The sequence below is a fragment of the Homarus americanus genome, unplaced genomic scaffold (genome assembly GCF_018991925.1).
Source record: "Homarus americanus isolate GMGI-L3 unplaced genomic scaffold, GMGI_Hamer_2.0 scaffold28, whole genome shotgun sequence".
NCBI lineage: Eukaryota > Metazoa > Arthropoda > Malacostraca > Decapoda > Nephropidae > Homarus > Homarus americanus.
The window spans coordinates 9,045,690-9,066,419 of NW_024742238.1; the positions used below are offsets into that span (position 1 = coordinate 9,045,690).

General features: G+C 48.5%; 1 protein-coding gene across 50 annotated transcripts in view; it reads left to right on the forward strand.

Annotated features, from left to right (window-relative positions):
• LOC121876609 (Down syndrome cell adhesion molecule-like protein Dscam2) overlaps positions 1 to 20,730 on the forward strand; it is a 254,991-nt gene that overhangs the window by 77,328 nt on the left and 156,933 nt on the right. The window contains exon 5 of one of the 50 annotated variants that reach the window (XM_042381863.1): positions 2,495 to 2,615. The exons of 36 other annotated variants lie outside the window; for them this stretch is intronic. In XM_042381863.1, coding sequence (XP_042237797.1) covers positions 2,495 to 2,615 — 121 coding nt within the window. Of the gene's footprint in view, positions 1 to 2,494; positions 2,616 to 3,631; positions 3,756 to 4,736; positions 4,858 to 10,901; positions 11,026 to 11,300; positions 11,425 to 11,852; positions 11,977 to 12,201; positions 12,326 to 13,455; positions 13,580 to 14,235; positions 14,360 to 15,250; positions 15,372 to 17,621; positions 17,743 to 18,135; positions 18,260 to 18,460; positions 18,585 to 18,803; positions 18,928 to 20,730 lie in introns of all 50 variants that reach the window. 13 more of the 50 variants (XM_042381840.1, XM_042381868.1, XM_042381854.1 and 10 more) reach the window with 13 other exon arrangements.

Below are 20,730 nucleotides of genomic sequence, written 5' to 3' on the forward strand. Positions count from 1 at the left end.
GTGGTTTGTAGAGGCCGATGGGCAGCTCGTGCTCTAGATGGGTGTGGCCAAAGGCACCATCCTTGCCGTCACTGTGTACCAACACTTCTCTCTCTTCTGTTGCCAGGCTCACCCCACACCCAAGTTCAGGTACTGTACTCTGCCACACACACTTACCACACACACACACACACACACGCACGCACACACACACACACACACACACACACACACACACACACACACACACACACACACACACCTATCTGTGGAGGTAAATAAAGTCTTTGTGGTTTATGTTGTGGTGAAGTAACCCCAGGACAGTAACTACAAGACACCAGTAAGTACATTATTTTATGTTCAACTGTGGAAATATGACAGGAGGCCATCACCCAGCACTGGCTTTATTCAGGCTGGTGATGGTGAAATGATGATGGTAATGATCGTTATAGTGGTGAGGATGGTGGTGGTGATTGATGGTGGTAAAGATCGTGATAGTGTTGAGGATGGTGGTGAAATGATTGTGATAGTGGTGAGGATGGTGGTGGTGATGGTGGTAAAGATCGTGATAGTGTTGAGGATGGTGGCGATGGTGGTGTTAGCTACCTGGGCATGAGACAAGACAAGATACAGTGTCAGGAGGACCTGGTGTGATTAATAAAGGCCAGCGCAGGTATTTGATAGTTTTGCTCAGACGGGCTAACACAACCTAACTTCTTCTTCTTACAACCAGCAATCCTTAGTGACCCCCAAGAATAATGTTGCTTACACAAATTAAAGCCCTTTGGGATTGGGATGTCATGATTGGGCCCCAGTCGCAATGGTTAGGTTAGGTTAGGTTCGGTTAGGTTAGGGCCAGCAGTAGTGGAGCCTGTTAGGTTAGGTGGGTTATGCTAGGTTGGGTTATGCTGGGTTGGGTTATGCTGGGTTAGGTTAGATTTGTTAGGTTAGGTTATGCTAGGAGGTTAGGTTATGTTGGGTTAGGGGCCAGCAGTAGTGGAGCTTGTTGGGTTATGTTAGGTTAGGGCCGGGTAGTGGGCTTGTTGGGTGAGGGCGTAGATCACTCCACGTTAAGACTACTGTATGGGTAGTGAAACACGGGTGGCGGCGACCGTAGAGTTTACCCCGCTCTTGGCTGCTTCACGTGGACGACCTGTAGCTTGGAGGGCTTGTTCTGTACACACACACACACACACACACACACACACAAACACACACACACACACACGCACACACACACACACAGATTATATATATTCTCACTTACTAGATATAAAAAAAAAAAATAAATAAATAAATAAATAAACTTCGAAATCTTTGAACATAATGGTGTAAATGTTACTGAAACATCTTTATCCCAAACACTTACCAACACAACACTGTTCTGCTTTTAGCCCCGGAGAAAATTATAAAATAAATCTTCCATAAATAGTGTCCCGTCCATTAGCGTCACGGAGAGTTTAAAAAAAATGCATTAAATCGTGAAAGAGAAAGTAAGTCCAGTATTGTTAATTAAATAGTAAAAAAAATAGCTTGATAATAATACTAACTGACTCGGTTAATTGTGACTGAACTGTTATTGTTTTATTTATTTATTTATTTTGGTAGACGGTCATTGGGATGGAGTGAGGGAGGGTGTTGGTGGTGGAGGAAGTGGGTAATTGGTGGAGGAAGAAGTGATGGTGGAGGAGGAGGTGATGATGGTGGTGGAGGAAGAAGAGGTGATGGTGGAGGAGGTGGAGGAGGTGGTGGAGGATGTTGAAAGATGATGTTGGAGGTTGAGGTATGTGTGTGAATGCATGTGTACGTATTTATGTATACATGTGCGTCCGTATATATGTGCACTCATGTGTATATCAGACAACACTACGATACTACGAGATGCTATAATAAAGACACAAATAAATAAACACAATAATATACTCCATGACGGCAGGGGTTAGGGGTGGTGTGGGTGTGGGCGTGGGGGGTAGGTGTGGGCGTGGGGGGTAGGGGTGGGCGTGGGGGTAGGGGTGGGTGTAGAGGGAAGACAAGGATTCATTGAGGTATTTTACACTAGCCATAAATAGACCACAGGGTGGGTGAGGGAGGACAGGCAGGTGCTCTTAGTAAGTTAGTGAGTCTGGAATAGCTACATGGCACCTGACCTTTACCTGGAGTTTTAAAAGTACAAGTAATGTAACTGTGGCGGCAGGTGGGAGTACTTTACCTGCTCGGGGAAAATGGTGTAGTTTTTTACCTGCTGTCAATTGTGGTTAAAACTGTCTCTAGCTGATTTAAACCGATTTATGATTTAACCGTCTTTTAAACTGTCTCGAACTGGTTTTTTTAACTGTCTTGAACTGTGATTTAAACTCCATGAACTGTGATTTATACTCGAACTGTTTTTAACTGTCTTGAACTGTGATTTAAACCGACCCGACGGCCAGGAGGTAAGGTTAGGTCAGATTGGTAGGGTCAGGTTAGGTTAGGTTTAGTCTGTGATGGGTGGTGGGTAACAAGGCCTCACTACCAGACCCCGTGGGCAGCGCCTCTCCTAAGATGGTCAACAAGGACACGGTCAATGCTGAGGGCGCCGCCGGTGACCAACTGTCTCTACTGTGTCAGGCCCAAGCACACCCAGCCCCCGCATACAGGTAGCTTCTCTTCTCTTCTCTTCTCTTCTCTTCTCTTCTCCCCCTGGCGTGGGTGACCATGATTGACCACCACCACCCATACCCCAGCTCGGCTCAGGCCAGGGTTCAGCCCGGCCACAGCCTCACCATCCTCTTTAAGAAAACTCCTACACATGTATGAGTTGACCGGGCGACTCGTTTTAGCATCTCCCCGCTGGCGTGGTGTAAAAACTGCCTCACCACCACGCTCTGTTTACACTCACTGGAGACGTTTTTAGGAGCTCTGAGAAACGTTCCGGTTTATTGGTTGTGGGATGTTCAATTGGCTCGGTGTCCTCTCGTGCCCGCCTCGATGATCGCCTCAGGTAGGTACCAGTTGTGTTTTAGAGTCTGGCTGACTTTTTTGTTCTAATATTCAGTGGGGTCCTGGTGGTGCGGCGCCTCCCCTCAGGCCGCCTTCACCTTTCTGGGAAACACGCAGTTGGAAATTAGAGTTCTCAAAATAGTACAAAAGTCAAACAATTTTCTTGGATATACAGAGGTTCTGCTGCTCTGCCTCAGGTCTTCAGTTCAGTGAAAAGGAAAACACATGTACCAGTTTGATAGTTACCAAAGTACTATTAAAGTCTCGGTTGTTATTTTTGTCAATATTCAGCGAGATACTGCTACCGTCAGGTGTCCAACACTGTGGGTGTGACACTTTTACCAAAACAATGGTTTTTCAAGTAGTAAGTGTGTAGGACTGATGCGAGGCTAAACAAGCCCCGGATGAGGAACGTTTGGGGGAAACGTGTTGGATCTGAAGTGTCTCACACGAGTTTGGTCATTGTTGTATCTTGTGCTGAGAACTGAGGCAGGAGAGCTACACACCTCCACTCCCCGCCAGCGGTACCCTCTCGTCCTGTTGACTTGATGTTACTTCATTTACACACACCATCATCTCACCTGTACAAGTCATATTCTTACCTCAACACGTTATCTTTCCACCTGTAAACGAATTATCTGCTCACCTGTACACAAACTGTCGACTCCCCAAGATCCTGCCGGCAGCTCAGCGCCTCAGCTACCGTCGGAGGCGAAGTTGGTGAATAAAGTGTTGGCCGCTAGTACTGACATGGCCCTCACCTGCTCCGTCCAGGCCTCGCCCGTCCCTCACTACAGGTACTCACACCCGCTCTCTATCTCGTCTTGTTCCCTTATCACAAGTATACTGAGGTATATGACTTGTGTAGCTCCTGTAAAGTGATGCGTCAGGGTCCTGCTTCTCTTTGTACGTGAAATTATCCTTCGTGAAGTGAGAACGCCATTGACTGTCTGCTTTGACTGAGGAGCAAACATGGCCGTGAAATTACACTGACTTTGTTACAACTGTCATTCTTCATTACCTCCAGTAAGACCATCACCACCATAGTGTTAGGACGGTGAGGCGAGGTTTAGACCACGCTGGTGTAGGTGGACCAGCGCCGTAGCTCTCAGGCCGGTGTTGTCTCCACACTCACGGCCTCAGTGGTGTATACAGATGGTAAAACAGTTTGATTCGTTAGTGTCATCCTCCCTCGTACCTTCTGCCGCCACACTTATGTTGTTCACTAGTAGACGTTTGGTTAGTGGAAATAATGCATCGTTATGTTGCAAGTGTGGGCAGCCTGGTAAAGTCTGGCCACACACACACACACACACACACACACACACACACACACACGCGCGCGCGCGCGCGCGCTTGCTACTCAACTCTTGTACACTGATAAAAAGTTGAATTGGTAAAAAAATTATAATCTTATTCCCTAAAGAGCTTCCAGTCACACCTTACCCAACAGTCAACACTCTCTTTAAACTGGTGTTGCGACTCGACACATTTATGCTGGATCAAAATATGTGAGCTCATTATCGCTCCTTAAAGCACTCGGGCAAGTGGCCGTATCAACAAGCTGCTTCACTGCCTTCCGCTTACAGTCTTAACGGTGTAAAAACTTTTGTCGTTTGTTATAAATCACCTTTGTTGTGGCGGCGGCGTCTTGGTGTGTGTGTGTGTGTGTGTGTGTGTGTGTGTGTGTGTGTGTGTGTGTGTGTGTGTGTGTGTGTGTGTGTGTGTGTCTTCATGGTACCCCGGTTGCACCACCTCCTCCGTGTCTCCCCCATAAGCCCCGGCGGGCAGCTCAGCACCCAGCCTCCCTCAGGAGAAGCACTTCACAGACGTCAACAAGATGGGCTCAACCATAACTCTCTTCTGTGCCGTCCAGGCCTCGCCCATCCCACAGCACAGGTAGTAGTGGTGACCAACACAGGTGGTGGGTAATGGTAACGCAATTAGTTTTTAGGAAGGCCATAATAGGTTCATTGGTTAAGTTAATTCAGGTCAGGTCAGGTCAGGTCAGGTCAGGTCGGTCAGTGAGGAATGTTCTTCGTCAAGCAACTCGCTGTCTTATGTGTTGCTTTCTGTTTACAAGAGATATGTTGGGTTCGAAAGTTCCTAGAGAGAGTAATAAATGGTTTTCCTGTGGTGTGGTCAGCCCCGGCAGGCAGCTCGGCACCCAAGTTGACCACCCGAGACAAACACGTGACGGAGACTACAGTGGCTCCTCCTTCCCTCTCTTCTGCTCCGTCCAGGCTTCGCCCACACCCACCCACAGGTACTGAACTCCGCCCACGACCACCCACAGGTACTGAACTCCGCCCACGACCACCCATATGTAGCCCTCCCACATATTCAACCCCAGGTACCTAGATCCATTAATATCTACAGAGGTATCTAGCCTTGTCCTTATCCACAGAGGTGGCCAACATTCACAGGTAAGTGGTATATGGTCTTGACTGATAAGAAACACTCCACCTTGGTTCACTGCGGCTCCCACGTCCTCTCAGACCCTCGTGTGTATTTTGTCTTTCTTGGGTAGTGTTGTAAAAGGTGGAGGAGGAGGTGTGTGTTGTGGTAGTGGTGGGGAGGTGTGGTGGTAGGGGAGTAGTGGTGGTTGAGGTAGCGCATAGTGTGAGTTATTTACAGCCCATTAAACGTAACTGTCTCGACATCTCCCAAACGTGTAAATAATAAAACTCGTCCCATTCAAAGCAACACACGAGTTACTATTAATAATTATTGACAACAGCAGAGGAAGATGGCGATCACTCAGTATATTATGTAGAGCAAATATGACTCTGTTTATCTCCCGGGGTAGTAAACAACACCCTGGCCAATTGAGTTAGCAGCTCTATGTGTGTAAGGTTTCTGAATGTCCCCCCCTCCCTCCCTCTCTCCCACGGCTCCTTGGTATTAAATATTGGCTTCTTGTGTTACGGGGAATAGTTCTTCTGAAATATCCCTAACCTAACCTAACCTAACGTAAGCCTAACTTAACCTAACCTAACCTAACTTAATCTAACTTAACTTGGGTTAGGTTAGGCAAGATTGATGTTGATAAAGTTAAGTTAGGATTTTTAAGTTAAAGTGTGCTCTAACTCTACACTCTGACGCATGCGCAAAGAAAGCTCTCCCAGGAACTGTTTGCCGTGTGTGTGTGTGTGTGTGTGTGTGTGTGTGTGTGTGTGTGTGGTGACCACTGTGGTTATCCCTGCCAAGATCCCAGAGGAACGTTGCGCTGCTCCTGTCAAAGAGAAGCAGAACGGATCACACAGCGGGCAGCAGCTCACCCTGTTCTGCTCCTGTCCAGGCCTCCCGCCTCATAACACAGGTGGGGTGGGTGGTCCAGGCCTCCCCACAACACAGGTAGTGGGGTAGTCCCAGCCTCACCGGCCAACACAGGTAGAGGTTCAGCTTCCCGCCCCGGGACAATTACAGGTAGTGGGTAGTCCAGGCCTCCCCACAACACAGGTAGTGGGTAGTACAGGCCTCCCAACCGCCACAACACAGGTAGTGGGACGATGTTTGTTTGTACAGGTAGTGGGGACTTAAATGTTTACCCAGGCAGTAGGGAGAACAGTGGTGTTGGTCGCCTTAGTGCACCACATTACTCCAAGTTTATAATTCTCACAGGTTCTGAGGTAAAATTCCTTTCCAAATCCCAAAGAAAATTGTGATAATAATTTTGATTGGCTGTCAAGATGGGATCAAAACTGCGCCGAGACTCAGCATACGACCCTGGATAAATAAAAGGGTAATTTTCACATCCATCCAGGACCCCTTGTTTATGTACTGTACACTCTGAGTGGCTTGTTACTGAATTCTGACGTGTTTTATACTCGTCTTGTTTTTGTTGTATTCTCGCGGTAGTGTTGAGAGAGAGAGAGAGAGAGAGAGAGAGAGAGAGAGAGAGAGAGAGAGAGAGATTCCTTGTGACCATCTCAGAATGAAAGAGAAAGCGAGAGAGGATAAATAGAGAGAGAATTGTTTCCCGTGGTCAGAGCCGGTGGGGTCGGCGGCGCCCAAATTGTCGAGCGTTCACAAGATTGAGTTCCCGGTGACGAGGGCGGGTCTAGCTGCCTCCCTCACCTGCCAAGTCTCCGCTCACCCCACACCAAGATTCAGGTACCTCTCTTACCTGTAATCTCACCTGTAACTGTACTCTCTCCCTCACCTGTATCACACACACACACACACACACACCACACATACACACATACACACACACACACACACACACGCGCACACACACACACACACACACACACACTCCTTTATGCATTACGTGTCGTGCCTTCCAGAATTATTACCTTGTATTTTGTTAGGTTATTCGTGTACAGAAAATATTATTGTTGTGTCTTGTTTATCGTGTTTCGGAGAGAGAGAGAGAGAGAGAGAGAGAGTCACTTTAAAGATACACCTCTCTCTCTCTGTCTCTCTCACCTTCAATGTTCTGGTCTCGGTATTCTCGATGGTTCGTAAAATTCTGTCTAGTTTTCCTCGTAACTGACTGACTGACTGACTTGAATGAGTGAGTCAATAGGTGTCAGTCATTCATTCAGTCAATCATTCAGTCAGTGTGTGAATTTGTTAGTCATTCAGTGAGTTAGGAAAGGCTTTCATAGATCTGACTGACGCATACATATACATCACCTTATGTAATCAAGTGGTTTAATTCATGTCGTCATCGTCCAGGTAATATATATTGACCGCCATGGAGCCTCTCTTCCCTGGTTTATTTAGTTATTTATTTTTGTATTTTCAGAGCTTGTTGTACCTCTGTGCCACTCCCCGCCCCTCACTCGATTACCCCCTGTTACTCCTCACTCTGCCCATCCACCCCCCGATATCCCCCTGTTACCCCCCAGCCTCCCGCACCTTCCCCTCCTAGTCTTCACGTGACCATAACAGGTGATACCAGTAGACCGCCTGGCGCCCTGCGGTTGCTTAGTCAATCATTTCAGTTGATTTTCATGAACGATGGAATAATACCTGTGTTGTTGTTGTTTATTTGGGGTTGAGTTAGTAGTTTATTGACAGTTTAATATAAAACTTTGTGAGGGCGACTGAATATATCCAACCACGTCTCTGGAAACGATTTATATTTTAGTGAGAATTTTTGTAGTGTTCTTGGCTGATGGTGGTGGTGATGACGTCATTTGTTGTGATGTCACAGTCCTCGCGCGGCTCCCTGACCCACAGGTTCCTACGTCAGGGTTTTCCCCCTCCCTGGCTGGTGACGTAAGGAGGTGTCTAGATGGCTCACCCAACCTAACACCCAATGATGGATTCCCAACAGATTATTTTAAACAGATTATTTTTCCACGTAATTGGAGATATAAATAAAAGTAAATACCCGCCGAAAAGTGTGACTCAAAATGGCGCCTGAGTTGCCCTGAGACTCTACCGTGATCGGGTATCGTCTCTCAGCTGGAGGTAACATATAACCTTCGAGAATTTACACCGTGACTGACCTGGTGACTCAGAGATGTGGCCCAGATTCTCTCCCCTACCCCCTCTTTCCTCCCCCTCCTCCTCATTCAACTTCCCTTCCCCCTTCGTGCCCCACCCACTCCCCCCTTCTTTCTCCTCACTCCCTCCATCCTCCTCTCCACCTCTCCTCCTCCCTTTTCCTTTCTCCTCCCTCCTCTTTCCTCCTTCACTCCCCAATTCCTTCTTCCTTCCGTCCTCTCACCCCTATACCACCACACCTTACCTCCCTCACTTCCCTCCCTCTCACCGCCTTAACCCACCTCACCCCCCACCCCCTTCCTATCTCGGCCTCTCTACTCCTCCCTCCTTCAATTCTCCTCCCTCACTTCCTCCCTCCTTCAATTCTCTCACTATTACCCCCCTCTCTTTAACCCACCCCTCTCCACTGGAACATTCGACCCACCTCTTGATTCTGTGGTGGTGTTTCCCGGCCAGCCTCCACCACCACCAACCATATCAGTGTTGCTTCCTGTACTTCTAGTTTGGTTAGGTTAGGTTAGGTTAGGTTAGGTTAGGTTAGGTTAGGTTAGGTTAGGTTAGGTTAGATTAGATTAGATTAGATTAGATTAGATTAGGTTTGGTTTGGTTTGGTTAGGTTAGGTTAGACGCTTGATAAGGTATTAGTTGGTGTAATAGTGGACTAAGAGTATTATCGGAATAATAATAATAATAATCGTTGACGTGTAAACAACAATAAAAACAATAATAAGAGGATTAATAATACAACTCGTCACAGCTGTTTACAATAATACAAACAGTGAAGGTAAATATTATCAGGGAGAGGCTCTGTGATCTGTAACTCCTCAGACCGCTGGGAGAGGCTCTGTGATCTGTAACCTATGGAGGCTGATCTGTGGTGTCAACTCCTCAGCCTGGAGCTTTTCCTCAGACCGCTGGGAGAGGCTCTGTGATCTGTAACTCCTCAGACCGCTGGGAGAGGCTCTGTGATCTGTAACTCCTCAGACCGCTGGGAGAGGCTCTGTGATCTGTAACTCCTCAGACCGCTGGGAGAGGCTCTGTGATCTGTAACTCCTCAGTGTTAATGTATGGCAGCGAGACAGCCTGGGTGTTAAGTAGTGCAGGTTTGTCTGGCTACACATGTGACCAAGAGACAGGTGTGAGAGTAGTAGACCACACCTGATTAATGACAGGTGTGGGAGTAGTAAACCACACCTGGCAGAAGTGACAGGTGTGATAATAGTGGAGGTGTGGCCCACAGAGCCCATGTCAATGGAGGGCCTCAGGTGGCCATGGCCTCCAGACTGTCTACCAACATCAGACACAGCGGCAGCAGTTTCGCCCTCCTGTGTCAGGCCCAGGCCCACCCCCTGCCAGCCTTCAGGTAAGACCCACACCTCCCCACCCCACCTCCCTACATCCCCACCTCCCACTCCCCACCTCCCCACCTACCTCCCCCACCCCACCTCCCACCCCACACCTCCCCACCTCCCCACCTCCCCACACCTCCCCCACCCCTCCCACCCTACACACACACACATCTCACTTCATCATCTCAGCCTCTCAGTGAAAGGCTAAACTAGATACACAAACCCAGTAAGTACAGAGTTGGGTACAGGGGGACACCACAGTCAGATTACCTCCATGTGGTTACAGTATTGTTATGTATTTACACTTGACGTACATAGCAATAAGGAGGGGTGGGTGGAGGGGTGAGGTAGTAGAGGTGAGGGTAGTGGAGGGTGAGGAGTGAGTGGGAGTGAGGGCAGTGAGGTGAGGAGGCAGTGGGGGTGGTGGGGTGAGGTGGTGGGGTGAGGGTGGTGGGGTGAGGGTAGTGGGGGTGGTGAGTGGAGGTGAGGGCAGTGGGGTGAGGGTAGTGGGGTGGTGAGTGGGGGTGGGGGTGAGTGGGGGTGGGGTAGTGGGGTGGGGGTGGTGGGGTGAGGGTGAGTGGGGTGAGGGGTGAGTGGGGGTGAGGGTGAGTGGGGGTGAGGCAGTGGGGGGGAGGCAGTGGGGGTGAGGGTGAGTGGGGGTGAGGGCAGTGGGGGTGTGGGGGTGAGGGGGCAGTGGGGGTGAGGGGCAGTGGGGGTGAGGAGGCAGTGGGGGTGAGAGGCAGTGGGGGGGAGATAACAGTCAGATATGTTAGTGTTGTTCCAGTCATCGTGGTGTTTAGAGGACCTATGGCAGACCTCTTGTGGTTAACTCCTTGACTACGATGACTTTAGTTCCCAGATATTGTATTCAGGGGGATTTATTATCGTTCTCAAAGATTTAAGTCATCGTATTCAAGGGCTTAAGACATCGTATTCAAGGGTTTAAGTCATCGTACTCCAGGGTTCAAGTTATCGTACTAAAAGTTATCGTACTCCAGGGGTCAATTTATCGTACTCAAGCTGTTAATTTTTACAACCCCCAATGATTAGGACGTATTAGAGACGGCAGGTGAGTGTGTCCCAGCTGAGCCAGGGGGTGTGTGTGAGAGAGTTGGTTCCTCCCCCTGACAGACGCCTTGTCCAGTGGGCCTCCCAGGGTCGGGGCTCAGGCCAAGCTCAACCAGTACACCAAACACCTCGCTGACGCCTTCGCCATGCCTTGTGAGGCTCAGGGCTACCCCATCCCTGCCTTCAAGTACGGTTTGTGCCTTAGTACACACACACACACACACACACACACACACACACACACACACACAGTAATATATTAGCCGGGGGTGCAGTATGGAGCCTATGGCGTTAACGGGTCTGGGACACTGGGTACCTCCCAGTCAGTCAGGAAAGACGTTCATAGGGCTGACTAACGCAGGCAAAAATGTAAATGCGACGCCATGAGACTCGTGGTGGTGGGTACCTGTAGTCCCGTGTAGAGGAAGGTCGGTGGAGACTAACTGTGTGTGTGTGTGTCAGCTGGTATCTCTAGTGGGCCGCCCCAGGTGCAGGACCAGGCCAAGCTCCTTCAGTACACCAGGACTCAGGGCAGCGGCCTCGCCATGTACTGCCCGGCCCAAGGTTTCCCTGTCCCCGCCTTCAGGTAGGACATAAAGTATCCTATCTTCTTCAGTGAGGATAGGTATTCTGTCTCCTCCTTCAGGTAGGTCAGGGGCTTCCCTCTACCTTGTACTCGGCATGTTTAAGCTTCCGTGTGCCGCCCTTGAATTAATCGGGACTACTTGGTTCCCTTTGTTTGGTGGACCAACACACTCCTCTCTCCTTCAGTTGCCAGCCTCCTGCTCTCTCTTAGGCAGGTAGTCGAGGCCGCCTCTGGGGGCGTGGCGGGGTACTCTGTCTGGTGTGTGAGCATGAGGATTTGGGTATGAACAAATGGTGACAATGGTGGAGCCTGTGAGTATGACAGGATACTCACACAGTTGAGGGTAGTATGTGAGAGCTGATCATACTGGTGATGATTATGAATATTGGTGGATTATGTATGACCTCTGACACTGTTCCCGGGATCAGACGCCATGTCTAGCGGGCCACCTAAGGTGCCGCCAGGAGCCATGTACGACCAGTTCACACGGGCCGCCGGGGAAAGCTTCGCTGTGTTGTGTGACGCCCAAGGCTCCCCCGTCCCCTCCTTCAGGTAGGCCAGCACTTGCTCTCTCTCTCCCTCCACCAGTCGCCAGAGATTCTATGTATGCTACAGGTAGGCTCTTAGGCTACCTGTGTGGTGACGGTGTGGGGGTACTCATTCCTGTGTGTGATGATGAGTGACAGTGTGCTCATATTGTTGAGGAGCGTGTGTGTGTATGTGTGTGCCCATACTGGTGGGCGTTGTGGGTATGATCTTGACACCCCTCGGGGTCAGACGCCTTGTCCAGCGGGCCGCCCAAGATATCGCCCATAGCCAAGTTCAACCAGTTCACACGGGCAGCCGGGGAGAGCTTCGCCGTGTTGTGTGACGCCCAGGGCTCCCCCGTCCCCTCCTTCAGGTAAGATTCACGGGTCGCCACAGTAAGAGCTAGGTTGGCCAAGACCCCGGCATGGTAAAAGGTGAGAGTTATAAAGGACCTTAGTTCTAATTATTAAGTTCAGTTAGGTTAGGGCCTGTTAGGATAGGACTGAGGCCTGTGGGGTAGAGAGGCTCGTGGTGGTAGGTGTTGTGTCGTGATATTTCCCGAATCTAGCGCGTTGTTCAGGTACCGGATGCTCAAGAGGTTCCTACACCATATTATCCTTTACCAGGAGACCTAAAAATGTATCTGACTGACTCATATCATCATTGACACAAAGTTGGGCGCCCAGAATGCTGTCGAAATTACAGTGAGACTATAACGTAGAGCTGTCGGGGTCCATCTCTTTATCTGGCGAAATATACTGGGGTGTATAAACTTCAGGTGATCCAATTTACGTCAGAAATAGCATCAGAATTACACCAAGACATAAAACTAGGCACGTTTTGTAAGCTAAATCAGAAATGTGGGAGGGGTAAAACTGACGTACTGAATGTTTGTATGTCTGGTCTGTGGATGATGTTGGTGAGTGGTGCTGTGTGGGGGGGGGGATCTTGTTCACTTGTTTGTTGTTTTAGTGTTTGTTTGTTCCTTCATAATGTAAACAATGAACATCAAAAGAATCACAAGTTTAAAGTTTTTATTCCTTCTAATTAATGAACTACCGTGAAGTCATATTTTTTACTCCAAGACGCCCACTAAAGAAAACTGAAGGATCTTATTTTTACGACATAAACTAAAAAAAAAATCCTCCAGTAGTATCAGTTTGGGGTCTCTTTAAGTTTTGGAAGAGGATCATTACACACCTCGGGCAGACATGAGTGTAAAGTGTCCAGGGAAGCAGAACTTATTACACGGACGACTCTTGATATATGTAGGAGAGGGAGAGACTGGTGAGGGCAGGAGGCTGTTCTGGTGTACACGGCGGAGGTACTTAAGTCGTGTATAAGTGCTGTATGTACTTTAGTATATGAGTAGGTACCTTACTTGAATGTGGTGCTTAAGTAGACGGCAGAGGTACTCGTGTTGTGTGTGTGTGTGTGTGTGTGTGTGGGTTTTTTTGTTTGTTTGTTTGTTTGTGTCCTTCACCTTGTTGTCCATGGCTGTAGACGGGATGGCTAGCGGACCACCTAAGGTTCCTCGTCGGGCGCAGTTTGATAAGATGACGATGAGTGTGGGGGAGGCGGTGACGCTCCTCTGTGAGGCCCAGGCTTACCCCATCCCCACCTACGGGTAAGTCACCTCACTCCCTACAAGTACCATGGTCCAACATCATGACAAGTACAGGATCAGTCCAGTCAGGTAACTCTACCATGGGCACAAGGCCAGGCCGGCTCTACGTCAGTCAGGTCATCCACACAAGCACAGGTCCCAGACTCGTCCCACCTCACCTTCAGGTCAGTCAGGTCACCCACATAAGCACAGGTCTTGGGCTAACTCCTCTTGGGCCAAAAGAACAAGTCGTCTCTCAAGATAAGCGACTTTCCTTCGATTCACAGACGCCAAAAAAAAAAGAGACTAATTTCAGCATATTGCCTTGACTTGGCTCAGAGTTGTCTCAAAGACGCGTTATTTTAGCGTCGAAGACATTGTACGTTTTGTGTGGCAGCTGGTGTGAGGTCTATGGTAAAGAGAGCGCCATGTTAACTCCCCATTGTGACTGCTGGTCTCGTCAACAACACTGGCTGGTCACTGCAGTTATCCCACATATTTTAGTGATATATTTTCTCTGTCGTGTTCCATATTACGTATACCCGACAAAGAGTTATTTTACGATAATTTGTTGACATTTTGAATAGGCGACTGTGTATCAGTTTCCCCCTGCCGGTCATCCAGGGCTCCGGTAACGTGTGTGTGTGTGACTTGGTTGTTTTATTTACGTGACGCAGAACCTGTGGCAAGCCAGGCTCCTCGGCTGCCCCCCAACACCCGCTCCAACACCTACTTGAGGGAGGCCACTCAACCCTTCACCCTCCTGTGTGCTGCCCAGGGCTCCCCGCCTCCACAGTCTAGGTATACAGTCTGCAGCCCCACTCACCCGCGGGACTCTTTTGTGTCTGTTGAATTTACAGCCGGGCCCCTGGGGGGTTCTTAGCCCAGGCGTCATTTGTTTTATTAGTTATATATATATATATATATATATATATATATATATATATATATATATATATATATATATATATATATATATATATATATATATATATATATATATATAATTTTTTTTTTTTTGGGGGGGGGGGGGGTTACTTAGTCCAGTGCGTACTGCTCCTGACCTGACTAACAATGTTCTTTACCGTAGAGTATTTTCTTTTCAAGTATGGCGTAACAGACATAGACCAACTGCTGGTCACCCTTGTTGAACATTGTGTCCGACTTCTCTCTCTAAAGGATAACTTATATATATTCAGGTATTGTTTGATTTTCTCCACATGATACACTGCTATGTTGCGGTGAGGTGACTTAGAGCGTCTCTCACACACCTGTACACCAGGGGAGAGGATCGACCTGTACCACGTGTTAGACTGTTGGGTTTGATTCACTGACAACGCAAATAAGTGTTCCAGAAACTCGCCTGATATATCTACAAGATGCGTCATGTTACCAGTAAACATATGGGGGTCAACATCTGGGGGAGGGGGGGGGTCAGCAGTGTTACCAGTACACACATATTTCCTGTCATTTTACTATAATAGTTTGTTGCCAGTACACGTATAGTAGTCTTATATCGGTCATGTTACGGTTACACACCTACCTCGGGGTCGTACTCCTATACCTGAGGGGGGGGGGAGGTCGTTCATAATATCAGCGATACACACATACACCTGGAGGAGAGCTTGGCGGGGGTGCTCTTAGCGTGAGGGCGGGCAGTACAGTATACAGTAAGTGTGTGTCTCCTTGTAGAGCCTTACTCCAGCCAGCCACCCAAGGCTTCCGGCCCCCGCGGGGACATACTGCTTAAGGAGGCCCAATCATCCTTCGCCCTCACCTGCAGTGTTCAGGCCTTCCCTCTGCCGGATTTCAGGTGAGACTCTGTAAACATTGTTGAGGTGAGACTCCGGGAACACCTTTACTGTTCTCTATGGCAGGAGAGACAGACAGAGTGTTATACCTGAGATACCAACACTCGGGCTCCTCCCTCAGTGAAGTACTAGAGATGATGCTGAGTTCATGAGTCGCTCCTGAAGGTGGGCTAACTCAGGTAGTCTAGGCCAGGCACAGCTAGGAGGCCTCAACATCTTCAGGAAGAAGTAGTTAAGTTGATAAGTTGTAGGGGCCAGGAGTTTAATGTCTGGGTGTTAAACGTTGAGACAAGACCTTTAGAGAACTAGTATAGGGGACGATGATGTGTTGTTGTGAGTGTGGACAGTTGGGTGTGGCGGATGTATGCGTCAACCTTGCCAACGTGTGTGTGTGTGTGTGTTATGGTGACGTGTTGGTACAGAGCCGCTGTCCAGTGAGTCCCCCAAGGTGTCCGGTGAACGAGGGGTGACCATGGTGAGGAAGGCTGGTCAAGGCTTCTCTCTCCCCTGTCCTGCCCAGGCCCACCCAGTTCCTGCCTTCAGGTGAGTCAGAGCCGCCCACACCTGCCACACCTGTCCTCCACCCTCCCTCCACTGTCTCTTTTTCATCCCCATTAAACACTCAGTCTTTTTCCCGTGTTATGGGAATCAGTGGTGGGCGTGTCGGAAAAGGTAGGTAGTGTTCAGAGCCAAGTATAGCACCTGACACCTGTTACACACCTGTACTAGTTAGTGTGGCACCTGTACTAGTTAATATGTGTCACCTGTACTAGTTAATATGTGTCACCTGTACTAATATGTGTCACCTGTACTGTACTGTTAATATGTGTCACCTGTACTAGTTGGTGTGTCACCTGTACTAGTTAATATGTGTACCTGTACTAGTTGGTGTGTCACCTTAATGTGTCTGTACTAGTTAATGTGTCACCTGTACTAGTTAGTGTGTATGTATGCTAGTTAATATGTTAGTGTACTAGTTAACACCTGTACTAGTTAATATGTGGCACCTGTACTAGTTAGTGTGTCACCTGTACTAGTTAATATGTGTCACCTGTACTAGTTAGTGTGTCACCTGTACTAGTTAATATGTGTCACCTGTACTAGTTAGTGTGTCACCTGTACTAGTTAATATGTGGCACCTGTACTAGTTAATATGTGTCACCTGTACTAGTTAGTGTGTCACCTGTACTAGTTAATATGTGTACCTGTACTAGTTAGTGTGTCACCTGTACTAGTTAATATGTGTCACCTGTACTAGTTAATATGTGTCACCTGTACTAGTTAGTGTGTCACCTGTACTAGTTAATATGTGTACCTGTACTAGTTAGTGCCACCACCTTCCTCCAGACCTCACAGGTAAGGTTTGTCTTCCTGGTTGACTGTGTGTTGTGTTGTGTTCTGCAGTGAGGGTGAAGGAGCCTTTGATAGTAACGGTCCAGTGGTGGTGGGAGGACCTGGTGAGGGACACTGTCAATAAGATGGCCATAAACCACTCGGTGACTCGTACCTCAAGGGCCGGATTTTTAAAAAGTCTTAAGGTCAATTATTATCGTTACTTGAGGGAGAAGAAGCCATCTAATTGGTTCACTTAGGTTGGTAGGAAAGATAGACTCAAGATTACCTCGATGCCTTACCGTAAATAGACGAGTTTTCTGACCGTTGGAATGTTTTAAGAATCCAGTCTCAGGTCCACCGGGAACCTCCAGACGAGACTTGATCGATCGAGGAAGATGATAATATCTCTCCATTCAGCAGGAAATCTTGGCCGGTATAAGGATATTGGGTCTTCCTGGTCGCTGCCCAGTTTATGGAGGCTGGGAGGAACGTACTCTAGGTCCAGCCAGAGTCCAAATTCTCGGTGATCTCCAATATGAGGTGGGGGGGGGGTGCTGGTTTGATTGAGTGTCCGATGGTGGAGAACAGAGGGAGCGGTTATACGGTATACTGTAGAGTGTAAATTACAGTGAGATGTGTTACTGTGTCGCCAGCTACGTGAAAACTAATGTTGGTGATTAATCTGGTGAGGAAGACCAACAAGCCACACGTGTTTCCCGCCACTTCTCGGATGTAAATATTTACCTCCCGCGTGTTTATGAGATGTTAACACTCGTGTCCTCGTGATGTGCAGGTTGTTGACACTCACGCCACTACCAGGGTCGTTCGTCGTGTTTACCGCTACTCTTACACCTGTTGATGTGTATACGACTGAACTCACAGGACAACAGTGTTTCTAAATTAATCTATAACTACAGAACCATACTCGAGCGAGTCGCCTAAGATCTCAGGTGCCCGGGGTGAGAGTATCGTCCGTAGGGCGTCCTCGGGTTTCGCTGTGCCGTGTCGCGCCCAGGGCTTCCCCGTCCCTGAGTTCAGGTTAGTCCACAACCCTCCTGATTAATGTTGTATCTTTATATGATAACTTAAAGCGAAGCAAAGTGAATTTATGTATACGTCACCTATACTGTACACCAGCCTGTGCAAGATGTATACCGTGACTTGTCTGAGTGAATAATATGGTTATTACATTTACTTTATTTAGAAATAAAACATCGTCTCCTAGAATGATGATGAACACTGATTAACTTGATAGTTCGTGTGTGTGTGTGTGTGTGTGTGTGTGTGTGTGTGTGTGTGTGTGTGTGTGTGTGTGTGTGTGTGTGTGTGTGTGTGTGTGTATTTTTGTCCCCACACACACCAACATTCAGAGCTCCAAACTGTAAAAGAAAAATTCAATGGAAAACATTGGGTGTTGTGTCGGGTGTTTAGAGCCGGTCTCGAGTGAGTCGCCCAAGGTGGCTGAGGGCGCCAGGTTTGACAACTTCTTCAGGCACCAGGGCTCCTCCTTCGCCCTCCCCTGCAGGGCCCAGGGCTTTCCCGTCCCTGAGTTTAGGTGAGTGAAAAGCTTTGTACTTACCACAATGTCGACATAGTTCTAGTTTTATTTATCGTGAGTCTGGTGGAAGAGGCTGTGGGTGGAGTGACGTAGAGAGGCCATAGTCAGACCACCGCAGAGTAGCTCCTACATTCAGGTCTCCAGGCTGGTTAAGTGACTCGCCAAGAAACATTGAGTACAGTAGTGTGTTGTGTTCAGAGCCGTTCTCGAGTGAGTCCCCGAAGATCGCTGAGGGCGCCCGTAGTGATACCTTCTTCAGGCGTCAGGGCTCCTCCTTCGCCCTCCCCTGCAAGGCTCAGGGCTTCCCCGTCCCTGAATTTAGGTGAGTCAACACTGTTGTGGTGGTGATTATCCAGTGTGTGCAAGTTGGTATTTCAGAGGTCACACACACACACGATACTGAAGTACACAGTCTTAACAGGTATTATAAGTGAAGGTAGACTGTAAGAGTAGGTCAGCAGGTCCCGGTACAGGCTATTCCAACACAGGCAGGCAACAGGTGAGCCTCTACAGGTAGCCTTAACATAACGGAGGTCTTCAGAGCCTGTGTCCAGCGAGGCTCCCAGGGTGGCTCCGGGGGGCCACGGGTTCCTCATGATGCAGCGGCAGGACGCAAGCTTCACCCTCTCCTGTCCTGTCCAGGCCTTCCCTATCCCGGGATTCAGGTACTCCTACTGTACCATGTAGGTTTAAGTTAGATTAGGTTAGGTTATGAGATATTTGTTGTTATTTGTGCGGTAGCTTGAGGGAGGTGAGGCTTAGGTTTGGCTGGTTACTGATAAACAATACGGTAATTATGTGAGGGTTGATTATTGTTAGTACAGCAGGCGTTTTGTAGTGTGGTGAAGGGACAGGGGTGCAGTAACGAGGACAGGTGTGTTAATAACGAGGCCAGGTGTACTTCGTTACCTCCATCAACTACACAAGGAGGCTCCCTAACTCTCCCTGCTTCATGAGTTAACGTAATGTTCCCCTGGTGGTCAGAGCCGTTCTCCAGTGAGTCGCCCAAGATGATGTCTGGCGCCAAAATCGACCTTTACACCTGGGTAGTCGGGGCAGCCTTCGCCCTTCCCTGCAAGGTCCAGGGCTTCCCCGTCCCGGAGTTTAGGTGAGTCCTTCCTACACATCACCTGGGTCATCAAGCCGGTCTGTACCTTCAGGTTTCAAATCATCGACTGACGCCAATTGACTCCTTTATATAATGTAACAATTGAATAGGTGCTGTTGGCGCCAGATGATGCACTTGTTGACAGATTCGCTGGTGACATATTTAATTAGTGATGCATATTCACCCGAGGATTCTGACCACCTGTGACTACCTGAGTGTATCGCGTCACCCATCATTGTGTTACTCAGTGTACCTGCCAGTATCACCTACAGGTAATATCTGGCATAGAATGTTCACTTATAGGTCCTGTTATGAGTCTCAAACCTTAAAACATATCAAGCCCTGAACTGTAACGTGGCAGTAACGATGGCAGGTGTGGCTGTAACGATCACAGGTGTGTGATGGTAACGATGGCAGGTGTAGCTCATTACCCCCACACAACAAGGCTCCCTAACTCTCTGCCTCATGAGTTGACGTAGTGTTCCTTCCGTGGCCGGTCAGAACCGTTCTCCAGTGAGTCGCCCAAGGTGGCCTCTGGCGCCGAGATCGACTCCTTCACCTGGGAAGTCGGGGCAACCTTCGCCCTCCCCTGCAAGGTCCAGGGCTTCCCCATACCGGAGTTTAGGTGAGTCTCTCCTACACTTCATCTGGGTTCTCCAGGTCTCCACCTTCTGGGCCCAGATTCTCAAAAGTTCTCTCGACGTAAAGTTGCTCATAGCTGTAAGAATAGGAGACATTTTATTGGTAAACTTGACATAAAAACAAAATAAATTAACTTCCAAACTAAACCAGCTTCAAAATCACACAAGATTATCTTAGGTAGATAAGTTCACCTGACACCCACTGGGCACCTTCATGTCGTGTGTTGCCGAGTGAAGTGTATCGTTAAAATAGTCTCGGTGCTATTATTTGAGGCGTCATATTGATCCTCTAAGTTAATCAGTTAGGTGGCGTCTAAAGTCTTCAGTAACGAGGACTGGTGTACATCTGGCCGGTCTAGCTGCTGGTGTATGACTTGGTTCATTTATGTTTATCACCAAGTAAGACCAACATTCGGAGCTCGTGTGTAATGGTGAGCCAGTAGAGGAACAATAGGTGTTTTGTTGGGTGTTCAGTGAGTCCCCCAAGGTGGCTGAGGGCGCCCGCATTGACAGCTTCTTCAGGCGTCAGGGCTCCTCCTTCGCACTCCCCTGTAGGGCCCAGGGTTTCCCGGTTCCTGAATTTAGGTGAGTCTAACGTACAGTGTGTCTCATTATGGCCATCGTGTCATTGTCATTTGTATTACATGTATGGTAGAAAATTAGACAGCTGACGAGTGCGTGTCTCGCGGTGATATGGATTACCAAAAAGGAAAGTGGTC